Consider the following 23,278-nt stretch of genomic DNA (forward strand, 5'->3'; position numbering starts at 1 on the left):
TGTCAGACTATATATGCATGTTCAATTTAGAATTTATTAAAGGCCCTTGAGATGTAACATCTCATTTTCAAGGGGGTCCCATAAAACATACAGCATTACAATATATCACATTACAGTACAGACATACATGACATAAAACAAACACAGACATATTGCTCACCCCCTCCCACACACAACCCCTACCCAAATAAGTCTAGTTATAAAATAGACTAATTGAATAACCGAAACAATGAGATAAATATAACATAACAGAGAGAAAATAAAAAAATAAAAAATAAAAATAAAAATAAATAAATAAATGAATAAATACATAAATGAATAAATGAATAAATAAATAAAAATAAAGAAATAGAAAAAAATGACACAAAAAATACATAATTAAATTAAAAACATAGGCAATTTGTTTTAAGATGAGAATATAATGCCAACTTAAAACAATGAAAAGAGGTAATAGAACGCAAAAAGAGAAGAAGATTATTCCAATCTGATGGAGCTTCAAACTTCAAACTTGGAATGTAACGTGTTTTATAACAAGCGGAACCTTTGTGTGTGGGTTTGTGGGGTAAGGGGGCTCTTTTGGGGACGGACGCAATATCACTTCCTGTTATTGCCAACGCATCTTCGAAAGCAGCAATAGACGGGATTTATTTCTCGTTTCTGCCTTTATATTTGTATTTTAACGTCCACTCTTCTTGACAGTAAGTATAAACCTGTCAAAGAGGATGCCTCTCTCGGAGCGGTCGAGCTCCGGCAGCCCCCGGAGCCCCCGGAGCCCCCGGCCCCGCGGGCCCCGCTCCCGCAGCCGCGAGGGCAGCCTGTCCCCCGACAGCTTCGGGCCCAAACTCCCCAAACCGCGCAACCGGGAGCGGGAACGCGAGGACCGCGAGCGTCGGTTCAGAGAGGCGAGAAACATCAGGCGGATCCGCATCGGGAGCCCAAGGCGGTCCCGGTCCCGGTCCCGGTCCCGGTCCAGGGAGAGACACAACAACACACAGAGCAACCACTGGTCCGAGCAGCGCGACAACAACGGGAAATACGGAGGATTCAAGGAGGACCACTACTACGAACAGCAGAGGGACGATCTGCAGAGACAGAGACAAGAGGCGTTTATTGCCAGGTGGGAAAACTCAACACGTCTACAGGACTGACTCAGAAAATTAGAATATTGGGATAAAGTTCTTTATTTTCTGTAATGCAATAAAAAAAATAAAAAAAATGTCATACATTCTGGATTCATTACAAATCAACTGAAATATGGCAAGCCTTTTATTATTTTAATATTGCTGATTATGGCTTACAGTTTAAGATTAAGATTCCCAGAATATTCTAATTTTTTGAGATAGGATATTTGAGTTTTCTTAAGCTGTAAGCCATGATCAGCAATATTAAAATAATAAAAGGCTTGCAATATTTCAGTTGATTTGTAATGAATCCAGAATGTATGACATTTTTGTTTGTGTAATTGCATTACAGAAAATCACAATATTCTAATTTTCTGAGACAGTCCTGTAGTTCAAGAGTCGCAGAAGAGATTTATATGGGCAGAATATGTGCCACTAGAAACTGAATTTGAATAATTTATATTTGAATTTGAAATGCTCAACTTGAATAATTGCATTAAAAAAGTGAATCTGAATCACATAATTTGAATTTGTATTGTTTAATTTGAATCCTTGCATTGAAAAACTGAATCTACATTCAGTTCTCACAATTCAAATTCAGTTCTTGCAATTCAATTTCAATGGTCTTTCTTGACCAAATCCCATATCCAGCAAATAAAGTAATAATTCATGTTTTGCTTAAAGGTATAGTTGGTCACACACTCCTCAGCAGAAATTTTCCTACAAAACAGCAAGATATAAATCTACACTTTTTACACAGAATGGAGAAAACACAATAGGTTTCGAAATATCTAGCTCCCATTGGTCGTTTATATCGTTGAAAGAAAATAGAGGTTATAGTAGGCTATGTGAAAAGGAGTTATTTGTATCTGCACTCGATTGCTGTTCCTGCGGAAGACCCGGATGTCTGGCACAGTAAAATTGAAATTGAATTGCAAGAACTGAATTTGAATTGTGAGAACTGAATGTAGATTCAGTTTTTCAATGCAATGAATCAAATTAAACAATACAAATTATGTGATTCAGATTCAGTTTTTTTATCCAATTATTCAAGTTGAGAAATTCAAATTCAAATATAAATTATTCAAATTCAGTTTCTAGTGGCACATATTTCTGCCCATAGATTTACTGGACTTATAAACCAGTCATAATCTCAATCACCACTGTTATTTCTTCTCAAATACCTATGCATACCTGTCAAGTTTTGGATTTAAAAAGAGGGGACATTTTCCACCATTGTCCCACCAGCCCAAGCGAGGTCCAGTATCTTTACATTTTAAGACAGATTTAGGAGGAATCCAAAATAACTACCTGTCAACCACTTACACACTACAATTATGTTCTCATAGCCTGACAGGACGACCTTTGTTTATACTGAAATGCTGTGGACATTCCTATATGTAATAATAGAGCCTAAATGAAAACACAAAGGGGAATTATGAATGAATGAATTTATTTCGAACATGTATATAAAAAATAAACAGTAACATCTTCATATGCACATAGGTTCGAAAAAGGAGTAGGAAGAAGTTTATACTTTTTCCTAGTTCCTACCCCTTTATAACTCTATGAATTTACATTATTGCTATTATTATATCTACACAATATACATATAAATATAGTCTATATAAATACTACGTAAACATGCCTATTACTACATAATTATCCATATAAGTATATAGAAAATATAAATATTACATAAATATTATATCAATATATAGAAAATACAAATATTATATAAATCTATATAAATATACACTATATAAACTACATAAATATATCTATTAATATATATATGCTACATACATAATAAATATAACATATATTACATAATTATAACTATCTCTCTCAACATATATACTACATAAATATCTAAACATATCTTAAGCAAGTATAATATACAATTTTTCCCTATTTTATTTGTTTATCGCACTCCTTGTTAACCCATTTCCTCCTCCATATACCTGTTTATAAATAATAGTAGTAGCCTACTTTGTATTAAACTATTGAATTAAAGAACATTTATTTATTTTAAATATTTTCAGTTTATATACACAGTGGTTGTCTTCAAGTGAAACATTTACATTTTCTTTTAATTTGTCATTTTCACTCATGTGGCTATCAGCATTCACTGACTGATGACACGGACGCATGTTTCTGTCCTGCTCATCTTTAGGAAAGTAAATTCGGTTTCCAATTTTTAGAGATATTTACACGAAGGCTTCGCTTTTTTATCAGAAATATTTTCTCTGGTTATATCCATCCATCTCTGATTTCTTGTTCCGAGTTTGCTCCCGTTGTCACCTCTAACCTCACGAGAACTGCCACCTGGGATACAGCAGGGGGAAGTTCCCGCGAGGCTAGTGACAATTCAGTTTGCTGTTTCAAAATGATTATATTATAAAACGGGAAATGTATGGGAAAATACTAGTACGGGAGGACGACGGAAAAGAGCGGTGAAATACGGTAGTTTAGACTTGACAGGTATGTACGGTACCTACCTATGTGTGTTAGTGTTTCCCCAATCCTGGTTCTCGGGGCCCCCTGTCCTGCATGTTTTAGTTGTTTCCCTGCACCAACACACCTGATTCTAATTAACAGTCCTCATTAGCTTGTCATCAAGGTCTGGACAAGTCTGTTTATGACACAGATACTTGCACCACAGTGTGCTGAAGCAGGGAAGCATCTAAGACATGCAAGACGGGCCCCGAGGACCAGGATTGGGAAACACTTGTGTTTTCTGCTCTTCAAGCTACATTTGGTTTTACCTCCAGACTCGACACAGGTCCTGTTTTGCGCATGAGTAATATCCAGTGGGAAATCCTATACATTACTAAGGTGGACAGACACTGAGAATTAAAACAGTAAAGGACAATTGACATAAATTAAGAAAATTAGATGTCACCTTATATGGGCATATTACGTGGTAGTTGTTTCAGCATTAGATGAAATCCATCCATCCACCATCAATGGCTGCTTTTTCCAGTTCAGGGCCACCTGGATCTCCTGGAGCCTTACCCAGCTCTCTTCAGATAAGACAGGATTACACACCCTGGACAGGTCCACTGAATAAAATACAAGGTTTAATAAAACAAGTTGATCTTGTTTTATTAAACTGAGTAAAAATTAAAATGAGTTAATCCCCAAATGGGAATTGATTAAAAGTTTCAGAACTTCTAAAAACATATTTGCATATCTGCATGGTCTCATTTTGCCAAAGTCGTTCTATTCTGCATGTTTCAGACAAATAAATATCCAAAAACTTCAGCTCTTCAATTGTCACTCATTCACATTTTTCTGTTGTTTATTGGCTTCATTAAATAATTTTGGGGCTGACTCTGTAAAAAATAAAAATAACCAGCCTGTAGTGATTATCTCAAAATTAAAATAAAATAGCACTAATGTTCAATGATATGACTATTATGATGATATAAATAAGGTTAAAGTCCGTCATTAATATTGAACTGCTCCTGTAAACAGTTTTTGGTCAGTTTTATTCACAAATGTTGATTTTCCTTGAATTAATTGGAGGCATCCAGAATTGCCAGCCAGGGGAGGCATCTTCTTTTGCTTTTTCTGTCTAATTACAAGCCAACCTGATGCATCTGTGCCAACAGATGGAAGCTGACATCCTTCGCATTGCAGTTTATCCATTTGATGTTCAATATGTTTAAAATAGAAAACCTGAAACAAGATTAAACGCATTGATTATTTCTGAACCATCTGAATTTTGTTCCAGGCGTCTTCAGGAAAGGGAGAGGATTGGTGAGCTTGGTTGCTCTGAAGTTTGGGGATATTCACCAAGAGTGAAAGAACCAGAGTAAGTCCAGAAGCACTCGTCATTATATGTTGTTGATTTTTCAGAAACAGAATCAGAAAATGAATGATCTCGAGGGAATTTTCTTATGTTACAACTGAACATCACACATGGGAAGAGTAATAAAAAAGGCATTCACATTTATTTGACTTTGGTCATTTTTTAAATCTCCATTAGCTCTGATGAATTCACACCTGTTGAAGAAGACAAGAAAAACAACCAATCAGAATCCAGCTCAGAAGGTAAGCTGTGTTTGATTAACAAATAAATACATAAAAAATACTGTGCCTGAATATGAATTTACAAGGAATCCCATTTGTAACTGACAGATGAAAAGAAGAAAAAGAAAAAGAAGAAAAAGAAGTCCAAGAAAAGAAAGAACAAGAAGCACTCGGAGGACAGTGACCTGGAATCAGATTCAGATGGTAACAGTTATGGTTAATTACAGCAGTGCACAAAATCTCTGAGTAATGTTTTGAATCATTTTTCATAAGATGAACTGTGATGTTTTTTATCCAACAGAAGAGGAAATAAAGAAGAAGAAAAAGAAAAAAAAGAGCAAAAAGTAGGTACTAACATGCAGTTACAAAGTTGTATACTCAAATAAAGATGTACTATCATTAAGGCAACCATCACATTTTCATGAAAGGTCTAAGAAGTCCAAAAAGAAGAAGGTGAAGAAGAGCCGCAAAGAGTCCAGTGACTCCAGCAGCGAGGACTCTGGAGAAGAGGAGGAGGATGAAGAAGATCCCAATGGAGTGATGTGGGTGGAGAGAACCTGCGAGGAAGAACATTTAGTCGGGCCCGAGGCTCCGCTCACTCACATGTCCCAGGATGACAAACCGTTGGAGTGAGTATCTGGAGTTTTCACTTTTCATCTTGTACGGTCTTAAATAATAGCAATGTTTGTTTTGTTGTTTTTTTTAAAACAAAGGGTCACCAGGAGAAGTTACAGAACAAGTGTTGTTCATTGTTTTTTTTGTTCTAGATGGATAGAGGAAAAAAGTAGTGTTTCTCCAAACTGTTTTAGAAAGACAACAACAGCTTGTATTCTGACTTTTAAAGCCACTCTGTGTAGCATTACCACGGTTGCCCACAAGGGGGAGACATCTACTACGCTGATGAAAAAACCACTGTCACCACTGTTGTAGAGTGGAAGAAATGTTTCATTTCCTCTGTGGGTTATTGTTCTACTTCTCTTTTTTTACTTTGGTAATACAACATGTTTGTCTTTGTCCAGTTTCGGTCACGCCCTGTTGCCAGGTGAAGGTGCTGCTATGGCAGAGTACGTGAAAGCCGGTAAACGTATCCCAAGAAGAGGAGAAATTGGTCTCACCAGCTGTGAGATCGCAGACTTTGAGAAGTCTGGCTACGTCATGAGCGGCAGCAGGTACACGCTACGTAGATGTCTGACTGCAAACTCTAACCTTGAGATATATTTTATTTCCACTAATGCACTGAATAACATCCCTTCAACTAACATCTACAAAAACTAAGCAAATACATTTCAAATCGGTCAAATCCTCCAACATGAAGAGCATGGTAGCTTAAGTCTTTACACTGTTGTTTGACATGAGCCGTTTTTAGATTAGAGCTCTTTATTAGCCCTGGATTATGAGCACGTGTTTAACATGCACGTTTAAATGCAAGCTCCGTTATTTCATCCTCGATGCCTGAAGCCAAGTTGAGAGGAGGGAAGATGAGTTGGGAGACATTATTGAATAGTCCTATGTAACATGACAGCCTGCTGTCATGTTACAGCCTGCTCGACAGCCCAACCCGTGAAACAGGTGAAACACTAGTTCGGAGTGTTAAATGCAGGGCAATGTAAAAGGGGCTAAATAAGATTTAAAGAAAAAAAGCAGTTATCACATTATTGACATAACTTTGTCACTAAAAGAAATTTGCAAAAAATATTTTGAAGAATATTACTTTTATTTCGAAAGCTATTTGAAATCATGCAGTAATTCAAAATGTAACATTAAAGTTGTCTTCTTTAGTTACAATGACCTGTAATTAGTCTGATTATTAATTTATCAACCATTTCAACTTCTTTTAAAGATTTCCCATTTAATGTATCAATAATCAACCCTTTATAATATGTTTTAAGGAATAGCAAAGGTCAATCAAAACCTTTTAAAATAATCCATCAAGTATTTAGGGTTGGCAAATATATTCAGCTTGTGCATTTTTAAACTTGCCAGATGTGTGGTGTAAATTTTTCTGCAATACTGACAAATTTTCAAATGGCCCTCTGCAGACATCGTCGTATGGAGGCCGTGCGTCTGAGAAAGGAAAACCAGATCTACAGCGCGGATGAAAAGAGAGCTCTAGCCTCCTTCAACCAGGAAGAGAGGAGAAAGAGGGAGAGCAAGATCTTGTCGAGTTTCAGGGAGATGGTGTACAGAAAAACCAAAGGAAAGGAGGAGAAGTGATGTTAATAGATTTTGTTCTGTTTGTGGACAGCTGTAGCGTTTGTCTGCAGACTTCATTTGGAGCTTTATTTCTGGAAAATGTACCTGTATCCAGTGTCAGTGGGATTTCAGTTTTAAATAAATGCTTTCTCGTTCTATCAGTTCTGTTTATCCTTTTGTAAATCGTTTCAATAAGTCAAAGCTGAATAAAGAAATTATTAGTAACTGCTTTTTCATTTATTTCTGTACCTTCTCTGATGGGAGAATGTTTAAAAAAGAAAAATCACTATGCTGTTTTTTTCCCCACCTGTTTCAGAAGAAAAATATTCAATTTTCTAATACCTGAAAACCCTAGCCTTCCCTTTTTTTTATCTGCAGTCTCATGAAAACTTTTTTTTCCCCCTTAAGGATCTGAAATTGGATTTGATATTCTGAAGTGACGTTTCAGTGGACTACTTCAGCAAATAGTGTGGTGAACATTTGAAGTAGATCAAAACCTTTTATACAAGTTGTCCTAAGACAAAAACAGATGTTAAGTGTTTTCGGTTTACTTCAAATGTTGACTAGAGTACTCACAATTCACAGCTTTTTTTAATGAATCTGGACAACGTGATCCCAAGCAAAACTTTTTTTGCACTTTCATCTCTACTTTAACATTTATTAAAGAAAATGCGTGTCAATAATTTGGGAAGTTTTCGTCGTAATATGCTAAAAATATAAAATTATTTTTTACCCGAATTACTTCTTACGCTTTAAGGTGACTGATTTTGTAACATAAATATCAAATGACATGTTTAAAGAATACTACACTCTCAGAGATCACATTATATATTTGTTTAACAAGCCACTCTGAACAATTTGGTTTATTTATAGCTTTGTCAGTTGTGTATGACAATGTGATCAGACAAATTAAAACAGATATGACATTTACCTTTTTATAACTCCTCCCTCTCATCTGCTGCTGGTACAAATCATCAAAGAAAGCTTTTAAAAGGTTTCCAGTGTGGAAAAGTTTAATTGGTTGTAGGGACAACTGCTTTAAACAGACTCCAAAAACAAATTACTGTTAAATATCATTTTAATGTACAATTAACTTTCTTCTCATCGGGGTCTCCATGATCCTTATCATCACTTGATGTTCTCGAGTCCCTGTTGAGAGAGGAAAATAATATGTATAAATCCATCTGTTAAAGATGTGTTTCAGTTCTCAAACTGTATGAAAAGTCCCCCAGAGTTTAGTTTACGTCCGTTACATTACATAGAATAGAATAAAACTTTATTAATCCCCCAGAGGAGAAATTTGCTTGTGCAGCAGCAAACATACACACTCAACAATTTTACAAAAAACGAATTATGAAAAGGTATATAAAAAAGAGTATATCCGAAAAAGAAAAAAAAACAATATATAGCTAAATAATTTAAAAAAAGAGCAAAATAAAAAATGAACAATGTACAAAAGAAATACTAAACAGAAATACTAAACTTGAAAAACAAATATTATTTACATGTGCAAAAATACCAGTGTTTGGCTTAAGGTTTTTCTCCCACTAGGGGAGTTTTTATCTGCCATTGTTTATCTTATGTTTGTGTAATAATTGCTCAGGGTCATGTTCTGGTCTCTGGAAAGCGCCTAAAGACAACTTCTGTTGTAATAGACGCTATATAAATAAAATTGAACTGAATTGAAAATAACCTTGGAGTCGAAGTAGCGTCCTGTTCCTGCCACTCGCCTGTCTCTCTCCATCAGATACCACTGCCACGGAACACGAGCAGTCCTCTTCTCCTGTAATGCAAATAGAATATTACTCCAAGAAGAACATTAAACAGAAACACGTTTAAAGCAGCAGAGCTGAGCTGGCCGGAGTCGCACTCACCTTCCCCCCGTTGGTGAACTTCTGGATCTGCGCGGTGGCGATGCCGGGCATCATGAGACACACGGCCATGACGCCCAGGCCGGGCAGGATCTCATACCACATGTCTCTGGATCTTAACTACCATGCGTCAAATTACAACTGGGAAGACAAAGGAATTGTCCCAAATTGACGGTAGGAGTTTATTTCCCTGAGAGGCTAACAAAAATGTCTCCCCTCTCGGTGACCTATGTTCCACCCGCAGAAGAAGAAAGTACTTCCGCTTTAAATATTTTCAAAATGAAAGCAGTGGTATGATATGATATGAATACATATGGTATGAATACTTACAAACTCAAAAGGTTCCGTATAAAATACATAAAAATAATTAAAAATTACAGGTCACACATTAAAATACATGCAAACATCTGTTCCAATGTTTCCATAGTCCAGATGTGTACCTTGTATCACTCTATTTGATGTTAGTGAGTGCAGTTATTAGACAATTTTCTGACTCATGGAGTCGACACATACATTTAAACATAAAATTCCTCAGCAGAGCATGGAAGGTGGGGGCATAACAATTCACAAATAAAGTGCTTGCACTTGTCCATCTTGGAAGCTTAAGCAGGATCCTGAACGCATCATTATATGCTACCTGCAACTTCTTTAGCTTGCCGGTGGTATAATTACACCAAAGGTGAGCTGTGTACAATAGGCTCTGAATAGATTTACCTTAACATCAGCTGTGCACATATGGAATGAGACAACGAGTCTGCAATAGAAGTCCATTTCCAAATTCTAAACAATATTTATCCATCGAATGAACTGCTGAGGAACAGATTTGGTTCTGACCACAATAACTGCAGCTTGTGTGATTCTGAAATTGAAATCACCTGTTTTTGATGACTGTACACTGTAACATTCTGGGAGGATCTGCAAGTCTGGCTGTCAACAAACATTCAACCACTCAATCCTCTCACAAGAGAGAACATGGTGTTTGGTATTAACATGAAGGGCAATAAGTCTGACCTGATATTGAACAATCTAATTCTCCTTGCGAAATTCTGTGTTTAAAGTGTTTAAAAAAGACCTTGTAGACAATCATCCCAATGCTTTGAAAATAATGAGTAAAAAAACAGCATTGTCCATCCTCAGAGCATATGATGAACTGAAAATATTTGAGTAACCCTAATGTGATATTATTTCTTATCATTTATTAATTTTATGTCTGAATTTATTCTATTTATTTATTATTTATGTTAATTATAATTTTCAATATTTTGTTTGTTATCTTCTATGTGCATTGTGTAATTAAGTTCTTTGTCATGGTTTCTAGGCCTTATTGTATGTAAACGATACATATTTAAAATTTAAAAAAAGACAACGAGTCTGTTTAAAAAAATCTTATTGTATTTATTTATTTTTTTAACACAACAATAGAACAGCATTAATACAACCTCTTGTAAGGATAACAGGATACCCACTAGACAAATATTGAAATGTTGTCAATAAAGGCCACAGAGAAAGAAAATAATAATAATAATAATAATAATAATAATAATAATAATAATAATAATAATAATAATAATAAATAAAATAAAAAAAACTGCGGACCTTTCAAGGTGCAAATTTAACAAAACCACAAAGTCTCCAAAATAAAGCAATCAAAACATAAAGGAAGTATACATAAAAAAAAAACTAGATACATTATTGCAATTCTCCCAAGTCATTCTAGGGAAGTGAATTTTTTTTTAGATTTTAGTTTAAAAAAAAGTAAAATAATTTAAAAACCAATCCAGAGGGTTTACTATTTCTCCACTTACTACAATGGATATGATATTTACCCATGATAACAATTATGGTTATCAAATCAGATATATTACATTTCAAATTATGTGTATAGAAAACAATATGAAAAATGTCATAGACTAGTGTATAATCTATTCGAAGTAATAACCAGTTTCTTAATTTTATACAGAAGTTACTGAACACAGACGCTAACAACTCACTTTATTAGAGTAATCAGGTGGCAATTGAAAATGATATGTATCCATTCAAAAAATCATATAAAAAAATCAAGTTTTAATCTAACAAAATTTGAAGGCAAGGTTTTTATGAAGTTATCCACAATGCAAAAGTTGTTTTTTATGTTCTATTAAAAAAATTACATTTGTAACACACACACATTGCAAGCTTGTACTTTCTGTCTTTTATTTTGAAGGCACGCGAAGTATTCGTTGCAGAGCAGTGGATAAAACATGTTTTATCCACTGCTCTGATTCGTTGGAAAGCTGAATTTTCAACAAACTAACGTACCAAGAAAAAACACTTGAAATACAAAACATAGATATGCGAACTCAAAATGTAAAAAAAACAAACAAAAAAAAACAACTTCCCAAATCAACATGCAAACATGTACTTGATTTGAATGTGTGGAGCCAGAGCGCCCCCTGCAGGACAGCCGCGGAACTGCAGGTCCCGCCGCAGCAGGAAGTCACGCTGAGAGCGGCTGCTTTAGCCAGCTAACTGCTGAAAAAGTAAACAAGTCTGTTGGGTGGGATGAGATCAAATTGCACTTCTAAGTAGCTTTTTAACTATGAAAGAAGACAAAGAAAACACCCGTCCGAAGGATAAACGAGTGGAGCTAAAGTACGAGGATGGGGAGAGGACAGAGAGGTCCAAAGAGAAGAAGGAGACCATGACAAAGGTAAAAGTCGCTAGCTGCTGGAGCTAATGTTGTTACAACCCGGGAGTGGTGGGAATTATTATTATTATCATATTATTATTTGAATGCATGGTTTTGTCTAATATGTGCGTCTACGATGTAGATTGCAAAGTAAAGTGAACGAAACTGAAATTGAAACAAGATATTTTGCTGATTGCATTGTTTTTAGACTCTTTAGTGCCTTAAAATGTTCTCAAATAAATACTTAGATTGTGATAAGACGATTACCACCAAGTCTGACCAAGGAGGATCTGGAGGAGCAGCTGCAGCCTCTCCCAGAAGTGGACTACTTGGAGTTCTTCTCCAACGACACCAGGTGATTCCTGCTGCAAGTCCACACCCCAGAAACATGTACCTCACCTGTTTATCTGACATGAGAGCTTTGTCCTTTCAGCCTGTTCCCTCACCTCTTTGCAAGGGCATACATCAATTTCAAAAATCAAGACGACATTGTCCTCTTCAGAGATCGATTTGATGGATATGTATTTATTGACAGCAAAGGTATAACATGCATGAAATCAGTCTTAAATACAATAATATAAGCCTTTTTGTTAAGTTCACCTGAAACTTCAATTTTGTCCACATACTGTTTTTATCAGGTCAGGAGTACCCGGCCGTTGTGGAGTTTGCACCTTTCCAAAAAACTTCCAAGAAGAAAATTAAGAAGAAGGATTCAAAATGTGGAACAATCGCAGAAGGTATACATTTTGCTCTTGACTATGTTTAGAAGAAAAAAACAATCTCCCTCATGAGACGAGTAAAGTATCCATCAAGTTACAGTGCATAATGCTGACTACAACAAAAAAGAAGTTTAAAAACTACTTGATTTAGTGTGAGTTTGGTGCAACTATTGAGCACAATTTCTTTTGCGAGGGATCTCTTGGCTTTTTTTTTCTCTTTTTCAAATTTCATAGAAAAAAATAAAAATGGTTCGTGTGGAGATGCATTCCAGTTTAAGCAAAATTGACAAACACATGGCTTAAGTTATAACTTGTGTATTTTCATCAGATCCGGATTATAAGAAGTTTCTTGAGTTTTACAATGGAGATGAAGAGAAGTTTACCTCCACACCTGAGACCCTACTGGAGGAGATAGAGGCAAGATCCAAGGAGCTTGTAGGTATGTTAACGGTTGTAATAATCATCGGCTCATGAATCATGACTATTCATGTAAACAAACACATGACAAATGCAAAATTATCTTCTTTCTCTTTCTTTCAAGCTAAGAAAACAACTCCTCTGCTGGATTTTCTGAAGAATAAACAGGTTAACGTTTATTAAATGTTTGCATGCAAGGTACGTACGTGTGTTAAGTTGCATTGTGGAGACTGACGTCACACTTCCTGTTTCGATGCTGTTCAGAGAATCAGAGAGGAAAAGAAAGAAGAGAGAAAAAGGAGGGAGCTAGAGCGCAAGCGTCAGCGGGATGAGGAGCGGCGTAAGTGGCGGGAGGAGGAGAGGAGGAAACGTAAGGAAGCTGACAAGATGAAAAGACTTGATAAACCGCTGGATAAAGACAAGGACCAAGTTAAAGAAGAACCCAAAATTAAGGTATGTGCTGCAGTGGAGTAAATACATTTATAAATATGTGTAAGTGCAGTTTCCCATGATTTTATCTTTATTATCAGCTACTCAAAAAGCCAGACAGATGCAACGATGAGGATACTGAAAAACCCAAGGATAAACCAAAGAAACCTGAGAGGTCAAATAAAGAGGACAGACCCTTGGGAAGCGCTGATCTGAAGAGACGACAGAACACTGACAATAAGGAGGATCGGGGAAAGAAGTTAGTTATTCAGTCATTTTTTTTTGCATTCATGCTGCACTCTTTGAATGAAATAACTAAAAGATCATGCAATTTATTTCCAGAGGGGAAGGAGATGGCCGGAAGGAGTTCAGGGAGCGTGATACAGATCGAGAGAGAGAGCGAGAGCGAGAGAAAGAGCGGAGGCAAAAGGAGAGGGAGCGCCTTAAACGTCAGGATGAAGAAAGGCGAAGAAGGAGGGAACGACAGGATGGGGAGAACTCATACAGGAAGAGAGAGGAGGAGGTTAAAAAAGAAAAGGCCTTGGAGAAAAAGAAGGATGAAAACATGGCAGATTCCTTTCACTCTCAGAAGCTGGAGAAACCTGCCAAAGAGAACAAAAAGGAAGATAGTGGTAAAAAAGAGAGGGTACGAAATAAGGTAATGAATTTTTGCAATAAAATTCACCAAATTATGTTTCCTACTGTTGTGTGGAAGTGTTTCTTAGAGGCTTGTATCATTGCTTCAGGACCGACCAGCCATTCAGCTTTACCAGCCAGGGGCCAGAAGCCGCAATCGTGGTCCAACAGACGTAGCCGAATCCAACTCTGCCGACAGGAATCCAGATGCTGAGAACAAGAAAGCGGCTGTAAAAGGAGACGACTGAGCAGATTCCCACTAATGGCATTTTAAGTTGGTGAGAAGAGAGAAGACAGGCCTGTAAGGCTCAGTCCAGAAATGCAGCGCCTCAGACCCACGTTGGAGCAGGATTGCAGCCGGCTGTCCCGGTCTCAAAGGCAGAGGTGCATTTGCGAGACCTCTCAGCGCCTGAATGTGACCCTCTTTAGTTTTATTTGTGAGGAGAGCTAACAGTAACGTTTCGAAAGAGTTTGGCTTTAGGGCCCATTAGATTGAATCCAAAGTTCTGTGATATCAAAGTGACCTTACTTCAATATCATTTTTCAGCAAGCAGAGATGAGCTTTCAGATTATCTAAATCACTGTCTGCATCTCTCAACAAAAAATAAAAAATTCAAACTCTGTATTGCCAAGCTCTACATACTAAAGATTCTGCATTGTATTAAAAATATGACTATATTGGCATTTTCAGTTCAATTACATCTTAATCTGCTCACAGGGACAGACAGCTCACATACTTGTGCAGAAACTCTCCATGATCTGTTATTCTAAGAAGCTGTGCAAACAACTCTGTGCTTGTCTGGTGTAAGAACGAGTTTCTTATTCAGTTATGATAATGGAAGAGAAATAGCCATTTTTCACCAAACTGCCATGTGACAACTATGCTTGCATGTACAGGTAGACTTGAAACAAAAATGTAAAAATAATCTAGAGTGCTCAATCTGTGGCCTTTCCCCTTTTTCTAATCTCTGATTCCCTTTAAACATTCACCTATGATGCACTAAACAGCATGGAAACATCCCTCTGGGTGGTTGTAACAAAGTAGTTGCCTTTGATGGAAATAAAAGATTTTTGTTAAAATGCATGTGTTTTTGTATTCACTTTATGAAATTGTATTTAATACTCATGTTAATAATAATTTTAATAATTTATTTGACTTTTTTTGTTTACAAAATTATGGGGTTTAAACCATATGCCTGAATCTCATACCTCAAGCTCTGATGTGATGGGAAGATTCGCTACATGTCCCATGTGGTCGAACAGTGAATTTTATTTTATATTATTGACTTGGTAATTTTATAAATTTAATTTTCTTTTCATTTTTGTTGCTTTGCGACTTACCACCATCTTCACTCTTGACTGGTTTATGTTAAGAGAATGTAAAAAAAACAACATACAATAAGATTCAATTCAATTTATTTGTATAGCGTCAAATCATACCAAAGGTCATCTCATGACCCTTCACAACACGGACAGAGATAAAAGTGATCAGATATAACACATCATGAAATAAATGTATAAAGAATAAGCATAGTAAAAACATCAGCATCAGTGATAAAAGTTATCAGATATCACACATCATAATATAAAACATAAGCATCAGCATCGGAGAAACAGAAGAACAGCAGAACATTCAAAACACAGTAACATAAGGCTAACTGACTAAGCATAGGATTTTTCATAGAGGTAGCCAACTCTTAAAGGCAGAGAGTTTGTCCGCCTCTCGGACCAAAACTGGAAGATTATTCAAAAGATTAGTGGCCTGAAATTTGAAGGCTCTGCCTCCCATTCTGCTTTTGGAGACTGTAGGAATCACAAGTAATCTTGCATTCTGTGAGCGCAGTGATCTAGCAGGATAGTAGGGAACTATGATTTCTTTAAGATAGGATGGAGCCTGACCATTCAGGACTGTTGAGCTGCATTTTGTAATAGACGTCCAAAATGTAATAACTTTGTCATTTCATTTTATAATAAAGCCGCATTTTGTAATAAACTGCCGCATTTTGTAATAAACTTCCCCAACGCATTTTGTCATAAATTTTGCCGCATTATGTAATAAATTATCACATTGTGAGAAGATTATTACAAAATGCACTTGCAACTTTTTTATTCTCTAGAAAATGTAATAACATGGTGTATTATGTAATAACAATTCTAAAGCATAGTTTATTTGTTTGTTATTGGCCTATATAATTCCAGACTTCAAATAGGCAACTAAAGTTATATTTGGAGTATTATACATAGATTTATTGGGCTACATAGCTCTAAGGGAAATTGCATAAAAAACAACAAAAGTCACTCTTGTATAAATTCATTGTTAAACAAACAACAATAATAGGTATTATTACATAATGCACCATGTTATTACATTTCCTAGAAAATAAAAAAGTTGCAAGTGCATTTTATAATAATCTTCCCCAAAAAACTTATTACATAATATGGCAAAATGTATTACAAAATGGGGCAGTTTATTACAAAATGTGGCTTTATTACAAAATGAAATGAAAAAGTTATTACATTTTGGACGTTTATTACAAAATGCACCGTTATTACAAAATGCGGCTCAACAAGGACTTTAAACTCTGGCTTGTGTGATGTCTTTTCTTATGATTAAAATGCCTGGTACCTTTCTCTTTGAACCGACTTGAGGAAGTAATGTTTGTGCCTAAGCATATAACATTATTCGCACATATATATATATTCGTAAGGTAAAAACCTTACACTAACAATGCGTTGTAGTGGCGCTTAATAACCACTAGGTGTCGTTGCTCTGCGGAGGATTATTGTTTAAAGTCGCCAACGTCACTTCCTTCTTCCTCTTCAACGTCCGCCATAGTCGGGAAAGGACTGTGGGCAAAATGGTAAAAGTTAAATCTTTAAACATCTATGTTAGAACAGACTGTAAACTAATTCTGAAGTGCTGAGCGATGGTATAACACACCACTCGTACATACTAAAGCTGTATGTTGGATGAAAAGATGAAATTGAAGATGTTAAACGCTGATTGAACTCTGATGCCGTGCATGTTAGCTGAGCGCTACCCTCCGGGGCTAGTGATGCATGAGTCCTCACTGTGTTTTAGTTCTCACATTGCGACAGAAATGTTGTACTGATCGGGTTCTGTCGTTTTGCAGTCGTCCCACAAGACGTTCAGGATCAAGCGCTTCCTCGCCAAGAAGCAGAAGCAGAACAGGCCGATTCCTCAGTGGATCAGAATGAAGACCGGCAACAAGATCAGGTGAGTGTCCGGCCAGGTGCTGCCTGGACCGGCAGCTGGAACAAGGACACGGTCCTGTGTTTCTCTCAGAATAAGCACCGTGGATCACTAAACAGGACCAGCTCCATATGCTGCAGCTCAGATAAACATCACCGGCCCGCGTGGCTCCATCAGTTCGCGCCTTACAGACGAGAAGAGTCTTAAATGAGTGTATGCTACCTTTAACAGAGGTGTAGAAAGTATTCACATTCATTACTCAGGTAGAAGTATAGATACTAGAGTTTAAAAATACTCCTGTAGAAGTATCAACTCAAGTATTTTACTCAAGTAAAAGTATAAAAGTACTGGTTTCAAAACTACTTGAAGTGTAAAAGTAATGTAAGGGGGAAAAAGCCATTAAGGACAAAAGCCATTGAAAATGAATGCATCTTAGTATAATGCAAATATATTAAAAAACCATATGTGTGTACTATTGAGCATTAACATGTGTTTCAGAGAGCAGAAGATATGATGACTAGTTGCCTATAAGTATTGTAATGGTGCAAAAAGCTTAAACTTGTTATCATTTATCCTAACCTTTATTGGAATGTACATCCAAGTTTAATTGCAGGAATCTGAGGGAACGGATGTAAGAACAAAACTGGACAAGAACATCTGAAACAACCACAACCAAATTCACTCTATCCAGATGGAGCAATTTAACTGGATAGTTTTTTTTTTTTAAAGGCCGAAATGAAATAGAGTAACGGGGCTGTTTTTAAAATGTAAAAAGTACAGATAATTGCGTGAAAATGTAAGGAGTAAAAGTAAAAATTCATCTGAAAAATAGAGTATAGATAACCAACATTTCTACTTAAGTAAGGTAATGAAGTATTTGTACTTCTTTACTTGACACCTTTGCCTTTTAATGTGTGCAAATGAAATGATCCCCTTTCATAAAAGGGTTAACTTTTCACAGTATTAACAGTAGTCAGTCTAATATAATATAGAATAATTATACCTTCTTTATTTTAGATGTTTACAATACTATGAAACTGTCTCAGACAGGTCCAGCTTTCAAGTTGACATAACATAATGTTATAAGAGTATAATTCAACATGTCCATAAGCTTTAAGTTACAAAAATAGTACTTTTGTACAAATTAGAGACAGGGTTATTGCAGAGCCTACATACAGTATTATTAAAGCCAGATCCTCACACTGCCAGTCCTAAACTGTTTGTTAGCACATCCAGACTATATCTAGAGTCTTTATTTTTTAATAACAGCCATCTGCCAGGAGGACACAAGTTTCAGGGGATTCCCCCATTAGCTGTCTGCTTTGAAACTGGTGGCAACACCTGACCATATAACAGGAGTGTACACAAGTGTCCTCCAGCTACAGCATGGATGGGCAACTTCATTCCTCGATGGTTCTGTCCTGCATGCTTTTGTTGGTGTCCTGCATTTACTTATTTGTTTCTCCGCTTTAACACACCTGATTCAAATTAACAACCATAAAACAGGAAAACATCTAAAATATGTTGGACAGTGACCCTTGAGGACTGGAGTTGCCCATCCTTGGTCTATGGCATTTTTTTTTTTTTTTTTTAATTTGCAGAAAAATTGCAGCGTGGCTTCGTTTCAGTGAGTAGCAAAGCCAATTCACCATCTTATGGTTTGTTTACATCCATTCTAAGGCCTGGAATATACTTAGTTTGCCCCGGCCTTTGCGTACACAACTAGCTCTGTTGTGAGCATTCTTGGTTCAGGACCGCACGGCCTGTGTGCGTGAGACCGGGAACCTCCACTTTGGGGTAGAGTGTAAACTGAGTTTAGAAAATAAAAGCATAAATTATACAGCAAATCAACTGTAGGAAGAAGTAGTTGTCATTTTTAATTGAAACATTATTCATTTATATCATTTTTCAGTGGAAATCTTAGGACTGGTTTATACATAAAACTTCAAAAAGGACATAATTTGAGCAAGATTAGCACATATACTAGTAAGATGGTCATGTTGAAATACTGGATAATCAGAAATGTTGAAAATCAGATTCGGAACGGTAATGTAAACATAGCCTATGTAAGCTGGCCACTGAATATAGATTCAAACTTTTTCACTGAAAAGTGACCAACTTGTATTTCTGTCTGGTGTCAGATTTAATAGTTTTAAGTGCTGCATGCATCGCTGAGCTGTTGTTGTTACTTGTAGAAATGGTTATCTGATTAGCACTTTGGAAAAAGCAGGTCTGCAATTGCAGCACTTCATGTCAGTAAAGTGCTGTCATTAACCCTGCTGAGAGCATGTCTGCTGCAGAGCTAATGCCCCTACTCACCATCCTGGTGATGAGGAAACTCTGTAGCTGAACACTTCTTAGTTGACTGCTTGCTTGAAAGGCTGAACTGCAGGCTGCATAGCTTTGGGACATTCCTGTAATTGCTGCAGAGATTTAGTACTCGTAGAAGGCGATGATGGATCAAATTATCTCTTAAAAGGGGAATTGGAACCAGATGCCAATTTATTGTACATGGTCCATAATATTCTGAAAATGGGCAATTATGGTCATTTGGAGTCTTCTGAAACTCAAGCAGCAATAACAGAACTGAAGCTATCCTCAATGTTCATGCTTGTTTGAATGTGTATGTATAGGGATATTTTACCAATTTGCTTTTAATATATAAATGCATTTAACTTTAAAATTATATTACGTTTGCAGAAATAGTTTTCATACATCATTTTTGAAGTTGGTTTGACTTCATGACACCGATTGTCCACAGTGCTCAAGGTGTTGGATCACCAAAGTTTTAGTTGTTGGCTGTTTTTTTTCTTTATTTTTTTTAATAAAAGCTGTTCTATTAAATGTTGATCTCGGTTCAACTCAGGCAGCACAACATTAGGGTATTTGGTTATTACACTGCTCTAAACTAAAACCAGTAGAAAGTTAGTTAAGAGGTGACTATTTGACTAGGACCGTGTTTTTATATGGATTTTAACCTGTTTTTCATCATTTCAAAGCTTTATACTTCCTGCCGTGCTCATTGTTTTTGTGTGCTTGTGATTTCAGGTACAACTCCAAGAGGAGACACTGGAGAAGGACCAAGCTCGGCCTGTAAACAAGTAAATCTGCGGATCCCAGCATCTCCATCCAGACGTCTGCCAGGAACTCCCGCTGCTGGCTTTTGCTGCAGGGAGGGAGAAATGTCATCGGGAGCAGCAGTTATTTTGTACAGATACTCTGGTTATGCTCATGTTTGACAATAAAAGATCTGTGTTCAAACTGGAAATGTGGTTTGATAAGATTTGTTTTCCCCCTTGCCTTCTCATCCATTTATACCTTTACAAGTGTGTTGCAAACCAGGCCCCTGTTGAAGGGTAAAACACTTGAGCTGTTTCATAGGCTTTTTGGGTGTTTTTCTAGTTCGATTTGCATTTCAAGTCCAAAGGCGAACCATACAACTATTTGAAAACAGTAATTTAGTGGCGAGACAAACTAGAGGGAAAGGTTTTCATGTAAGCAGTAATACTAAAAATGGCATACTTGTAAGCAGAAAAAAATGTGTTGAGCATAAGACATTTATTACAAGCAGTATTTATACAAATTAAGCTTAAGTTTCAGGAGGTCTTCACATACCAAAGCAACTTGGTACTCCCTTGAGAGCAGCATTAGGCCCACAGTATAAACAACCAATGTGTTTACAGAAAACTTGTCAGCCCTACTTCTGTTTCATTTGGGGCAGTTGAGAGGAAATTGCACAAGAGGAAAAAGTACATTTTGAAGTGTTTCTGGCTGAAAAGAGCATTTGAATGTGCTTATACTGCATTTCTGACTATTAATAAGATGTGGTAAGAAAGACGTTTGCAGTTAAATAACTTGGTAGTCCTGCCAGTTTAGAGACAAAGTAGAAATGGCACACTGATACAAATATTGTGCTTGATCTACTTAAAAATTCAACTTTTTGCATGATATGTAGATCAAGAAAGACTAGTCTTTGTATAAACTTAATTTTTTGTATGTAAATACATTTTGCAAGTACAGTCAACTTAATTGTGTTCACTTTATTTACCAAAATTAAGTTGACTTGCAAATTAATTTTGTACATACTAAAAATTAAGTAGTTTATACAAAGACTAGTCTATCTTGATCTACATAAAAATCTCATGTGAAAAAGTTGCCTTAATTTTTTTAAAAGTAGATCAAGCCAGATATTTTTTACTGTGGTGTTCTGCTTAAACAAAGCATGTTTCATCTAAACGTGTGTCAATCTGCCCAATAGATTAAAATTGTTAAAGGAAAGGCGTGTAAATGAAAAGATTGCCTGGGATTACATTAATACTGCTTAAGGAAAAAAATGCTAAATGTCTTTTTTGAACAAATAGAGATTAAGTTCAAAACTAGATGCATTCATTTAAAGCAACAAACTTCATTTTTAATTGTTAATATCACAGATTTAAATATATTTACATACGCTTAGATTTATTTTTTCCATTGCAGTTTGGACAAGCTCAGGTCTTACTTCCAAGAAATGGGAAGGATGATAAAAGCTTCCTGAAAGACCCGTAGGGCCAGGTGCTCTTCCTCCTGTGTTCAAAGTTATTCCCTCCATCAGTCCCACCGGGGTGGCCCTCCTCCCCAGTCTGCTCCACCGACCCCCCGCAGTTGTTGTTCACGTTCCTGTTGGCACTTTGCGCGGCGCATGCGCAGCTGTGCTGGTCATCCCAGGCTCCCAGCAGCTCCTTCATCTCCGCCGGGGCGTCTCCCCGCAGGTACTGCCAGGCTCTCCTCCCGCTGTAGTCCCTGGCATCCACGTCGGCGCCGAAAGCCCCGACCAGCAGCTTGACCACCATGTAGTGCCCGTGCATGCTGGCGACGTGCAGCGGCGTGAGGCCGCCACTGCCCCGCAGGTTCACGTCCACCGGGACGCCCGCACTCTCCGCATAGCGAAACACCTTGATCAGGGTCTCGTCCCGGCCCCGCTTGGACAACCAGTGCAGCACCGAGTACCCGCTTATGAAATCCCTCCTGGTCAACACGTTGGGGTCCTCGGAGAGGAAGTCCAGGATGGTGTCGTAGCTCCCCTCCACCGCTGAGAGCATCCACGCGTGCTCCATGGGGGACAGAGCCCAGTCTGTGTCCTCCTGGAAACTGGCACCGTGGCTCTGCGCCGACAGCGCGCTGCTGAGGGAGTTATTCAACAGCAACTCCTTCAGGTATCGTTTACGCACGGAGGGTGTGAGCGACCCCCTCTCCTGAGGCTCCCTGCTCGGTGCTCCAGCTGCACAGACATCGCTGACCTCCTGCAGCCTCTGCAGCCTCGACCTACGCGTGAACGCGCCGGGCATGACCTGCATGCCATATCTGGACAGCCGCTCCACAACGCTGCTCTGTGCGGATGAAGCCTCCCTGTCCCTGCCGTGGGCGTCGGCATTGTTGACAGCTGGTTTGGATCCAGCAAAGCCAGATCCGCTCTCATACATTGCTGCCTTGGCTTTTCTCCGACCAGTTCAAGGCCACTTCCTTTTATTTAGGCTACACCCTGAAGATGTCTCGGATTAATTCCCCCCCTGCTCAGAGCATTTCCTGTTGAGTGATAAAGCGCATTTATTTTATGAAAATGGGGTTGGGTCCCATAGATATAACTTTTGGTGCAAGTAACACCAAGAGCGCCTCTTTAAATATCCCAACTGTCCTCCTGAGTCTGAGTTTACACCATTTGACCCATCGCCACAACCGTGTTGACTCACCTGTTCTGGTCAGAAAACAAAAACAGGTCGACTCCCAAACAAAAGCCGACACATGTACAGATCATTAAGTCAGTCAAGTTCCATGTCAAATGGCGGACAAAAGAACAGTCACTCCAACAGTTTACTTTCCGTTCACAAGAGGAACTGAGACAAAGTTCATTCTGATCTCTGCCAAAACCAATGGCTAGAATCCCTCACATGTGACCACCCATAGACTTCACAAGCAGGAAGTGTACGCTCCCCCTC

The 23,278-nt window shown here is 37.5% G+C and overlaps 5 protein-coding genes and 1 non-coding gene across 6 annotated transcripts; 4 read left to right on the forward strand and 2 right to left on the reverse strand.

The window, feature by feature from the left end:
• Positions 1–570: 570 nt before the first annotated feature.
• nkap (NFKB activating protein) lies at positions 571–7,513 on the forward strand. The gene is made up of 8 exons (XM_061725685.1): positions 571–1,117; positions 4,861–4,941; positions 5,116–5,180; positions 5,268–5,363; positions 5,461–5,503; positions 5,588–5,788; positions 6,179–6,328; positions 7,199–7,513. Exons 1-8 carry the CDS (start codon positions 723–725, stop codon positions 7,371–7,373), a joined length of 1,206 nt encoding a protein of 401 aa, XP_061581669.1. The 5' UTR covers positions 571–722; the 3' UTR covers positions 7,374–7,513.
• Positions 7,514–8,337: 824 nt separating this feature from the next.
• On the reverse strand, positions 8,338–9,473 carry ndufa1 (NADH:ubiquinone oxidoreductase subunit A1). The gene is made up of 3 exons (XM_061725686.1): positions 9,227–9,473; positions 9,046–9,135; positions 8,338–8,501 (listed from the first exon to the last, which is right to left on the reverse strand). Exons 1-3 carry the CDS (start codon positions 9,326–9,328, stop codon positions 8,481–8,483), a joined length of 213 nt encoding a protein of 70 aa, XP_061581670.1. The 5' UTR covers positions 9,329–9,473; the 3' UTR covers positions 8,338–8,480.
• A 2,207-nt stretch (positions 9,474–11,680) lies between these two features.
• upf3b (UPF3B regulator of nonsense mediated mRNA decay) lies at positions 11,681–15,176 on the forward strand. Its single transcript, XM_061726356.1, has 10 exons — positions 11,681–11,912; positions 12,140–12,246; positions 12,325–12,431; positions 12,530–12,628; positions 12,939–13,049; positions 13,152–13,195; positions 13,292–13,480; positions 13,558–13,715; positions 13,799–14,114; positions 14,203–15,176. Exons 1-10 carry the CDS (start codon positions 11,802–11,804, stop codon positions 14,338–14,340), a joined length of 1,380 nt encoding a protein of 459 aa, XP_061582340.1. The 5' UTR covers positions 11,681–11,801; the 3' UTR covers positions 14,341–15,176.
• Positions 15,177–16,860: 1,684 nt separating this feature from the next.
• Positions 16,861–20,574, forward strand: rpl39 (ribosomal protein L39). The gene is made up of 3 exons (XM_061726357.1): positions 16,861–16,953; positions 17,227–17,330; positions 20,355–20,574. The coding sequence occupies exons 1-3, from the start codon at positions 16,951–16,953 to the stop codon at positions 20,401–20,403; spliced, it is 156 nt and encodes a 51-aa protein (XP_061582341.1). The 5' UTR covers positions 16,861–16,950; the 3' UTR covers positions 20,404–20,574.
• LOC133447785 (small nucleolar RNA SNORA69) lies at positions 19,530–19,662 on the forward strand. Its single transcript, XR_009782947.1, has one exon. It is a non-coding gene; the product is annotated as a small nucleolar RNA SNORA69 (small nucleolar RNA).
• Positions 20,575–21,749: 1,175 nt separating the features above from the next.
• On the reverse strand, positions 21,750–23,173 carry sowahd (sosondowah ankyrin repeat domain family d). The gene is made up of 2 exons (XM_061726358.1): positions 23,033–23,173; positions 21,750–22,868 (listed from the first exon to the last, which is right to left on the reverse strand). Exon 2 carries the CDS (start codon positions 22,763–22,765, stop codon positions 21,794–21,796), a length of 972 nt encoding a protein of 323 aa, XP_061582342.1. The 5' UTR covers positions 22,766–22,868; positions 23,033–23,173; the 3' UTR covers positions 21,750–21,793.
• Positions 23,174–23,278: the final 105 nt, after the last annotated feature.

Source organism: Cololabis saira, chromosome 7 (assembly GCF_033807715.1).
Source record: "Cololabis saira isolate AMF1-May2022 chromosome 7, fColSai1.1, whole genome shotgun sequence".
Lineage (NCBI taxonomy): Eukaryota > Metazoa > Chordata > Actinopteri > Beloniformes > Belonidae > Cololabis > Cololabis saira.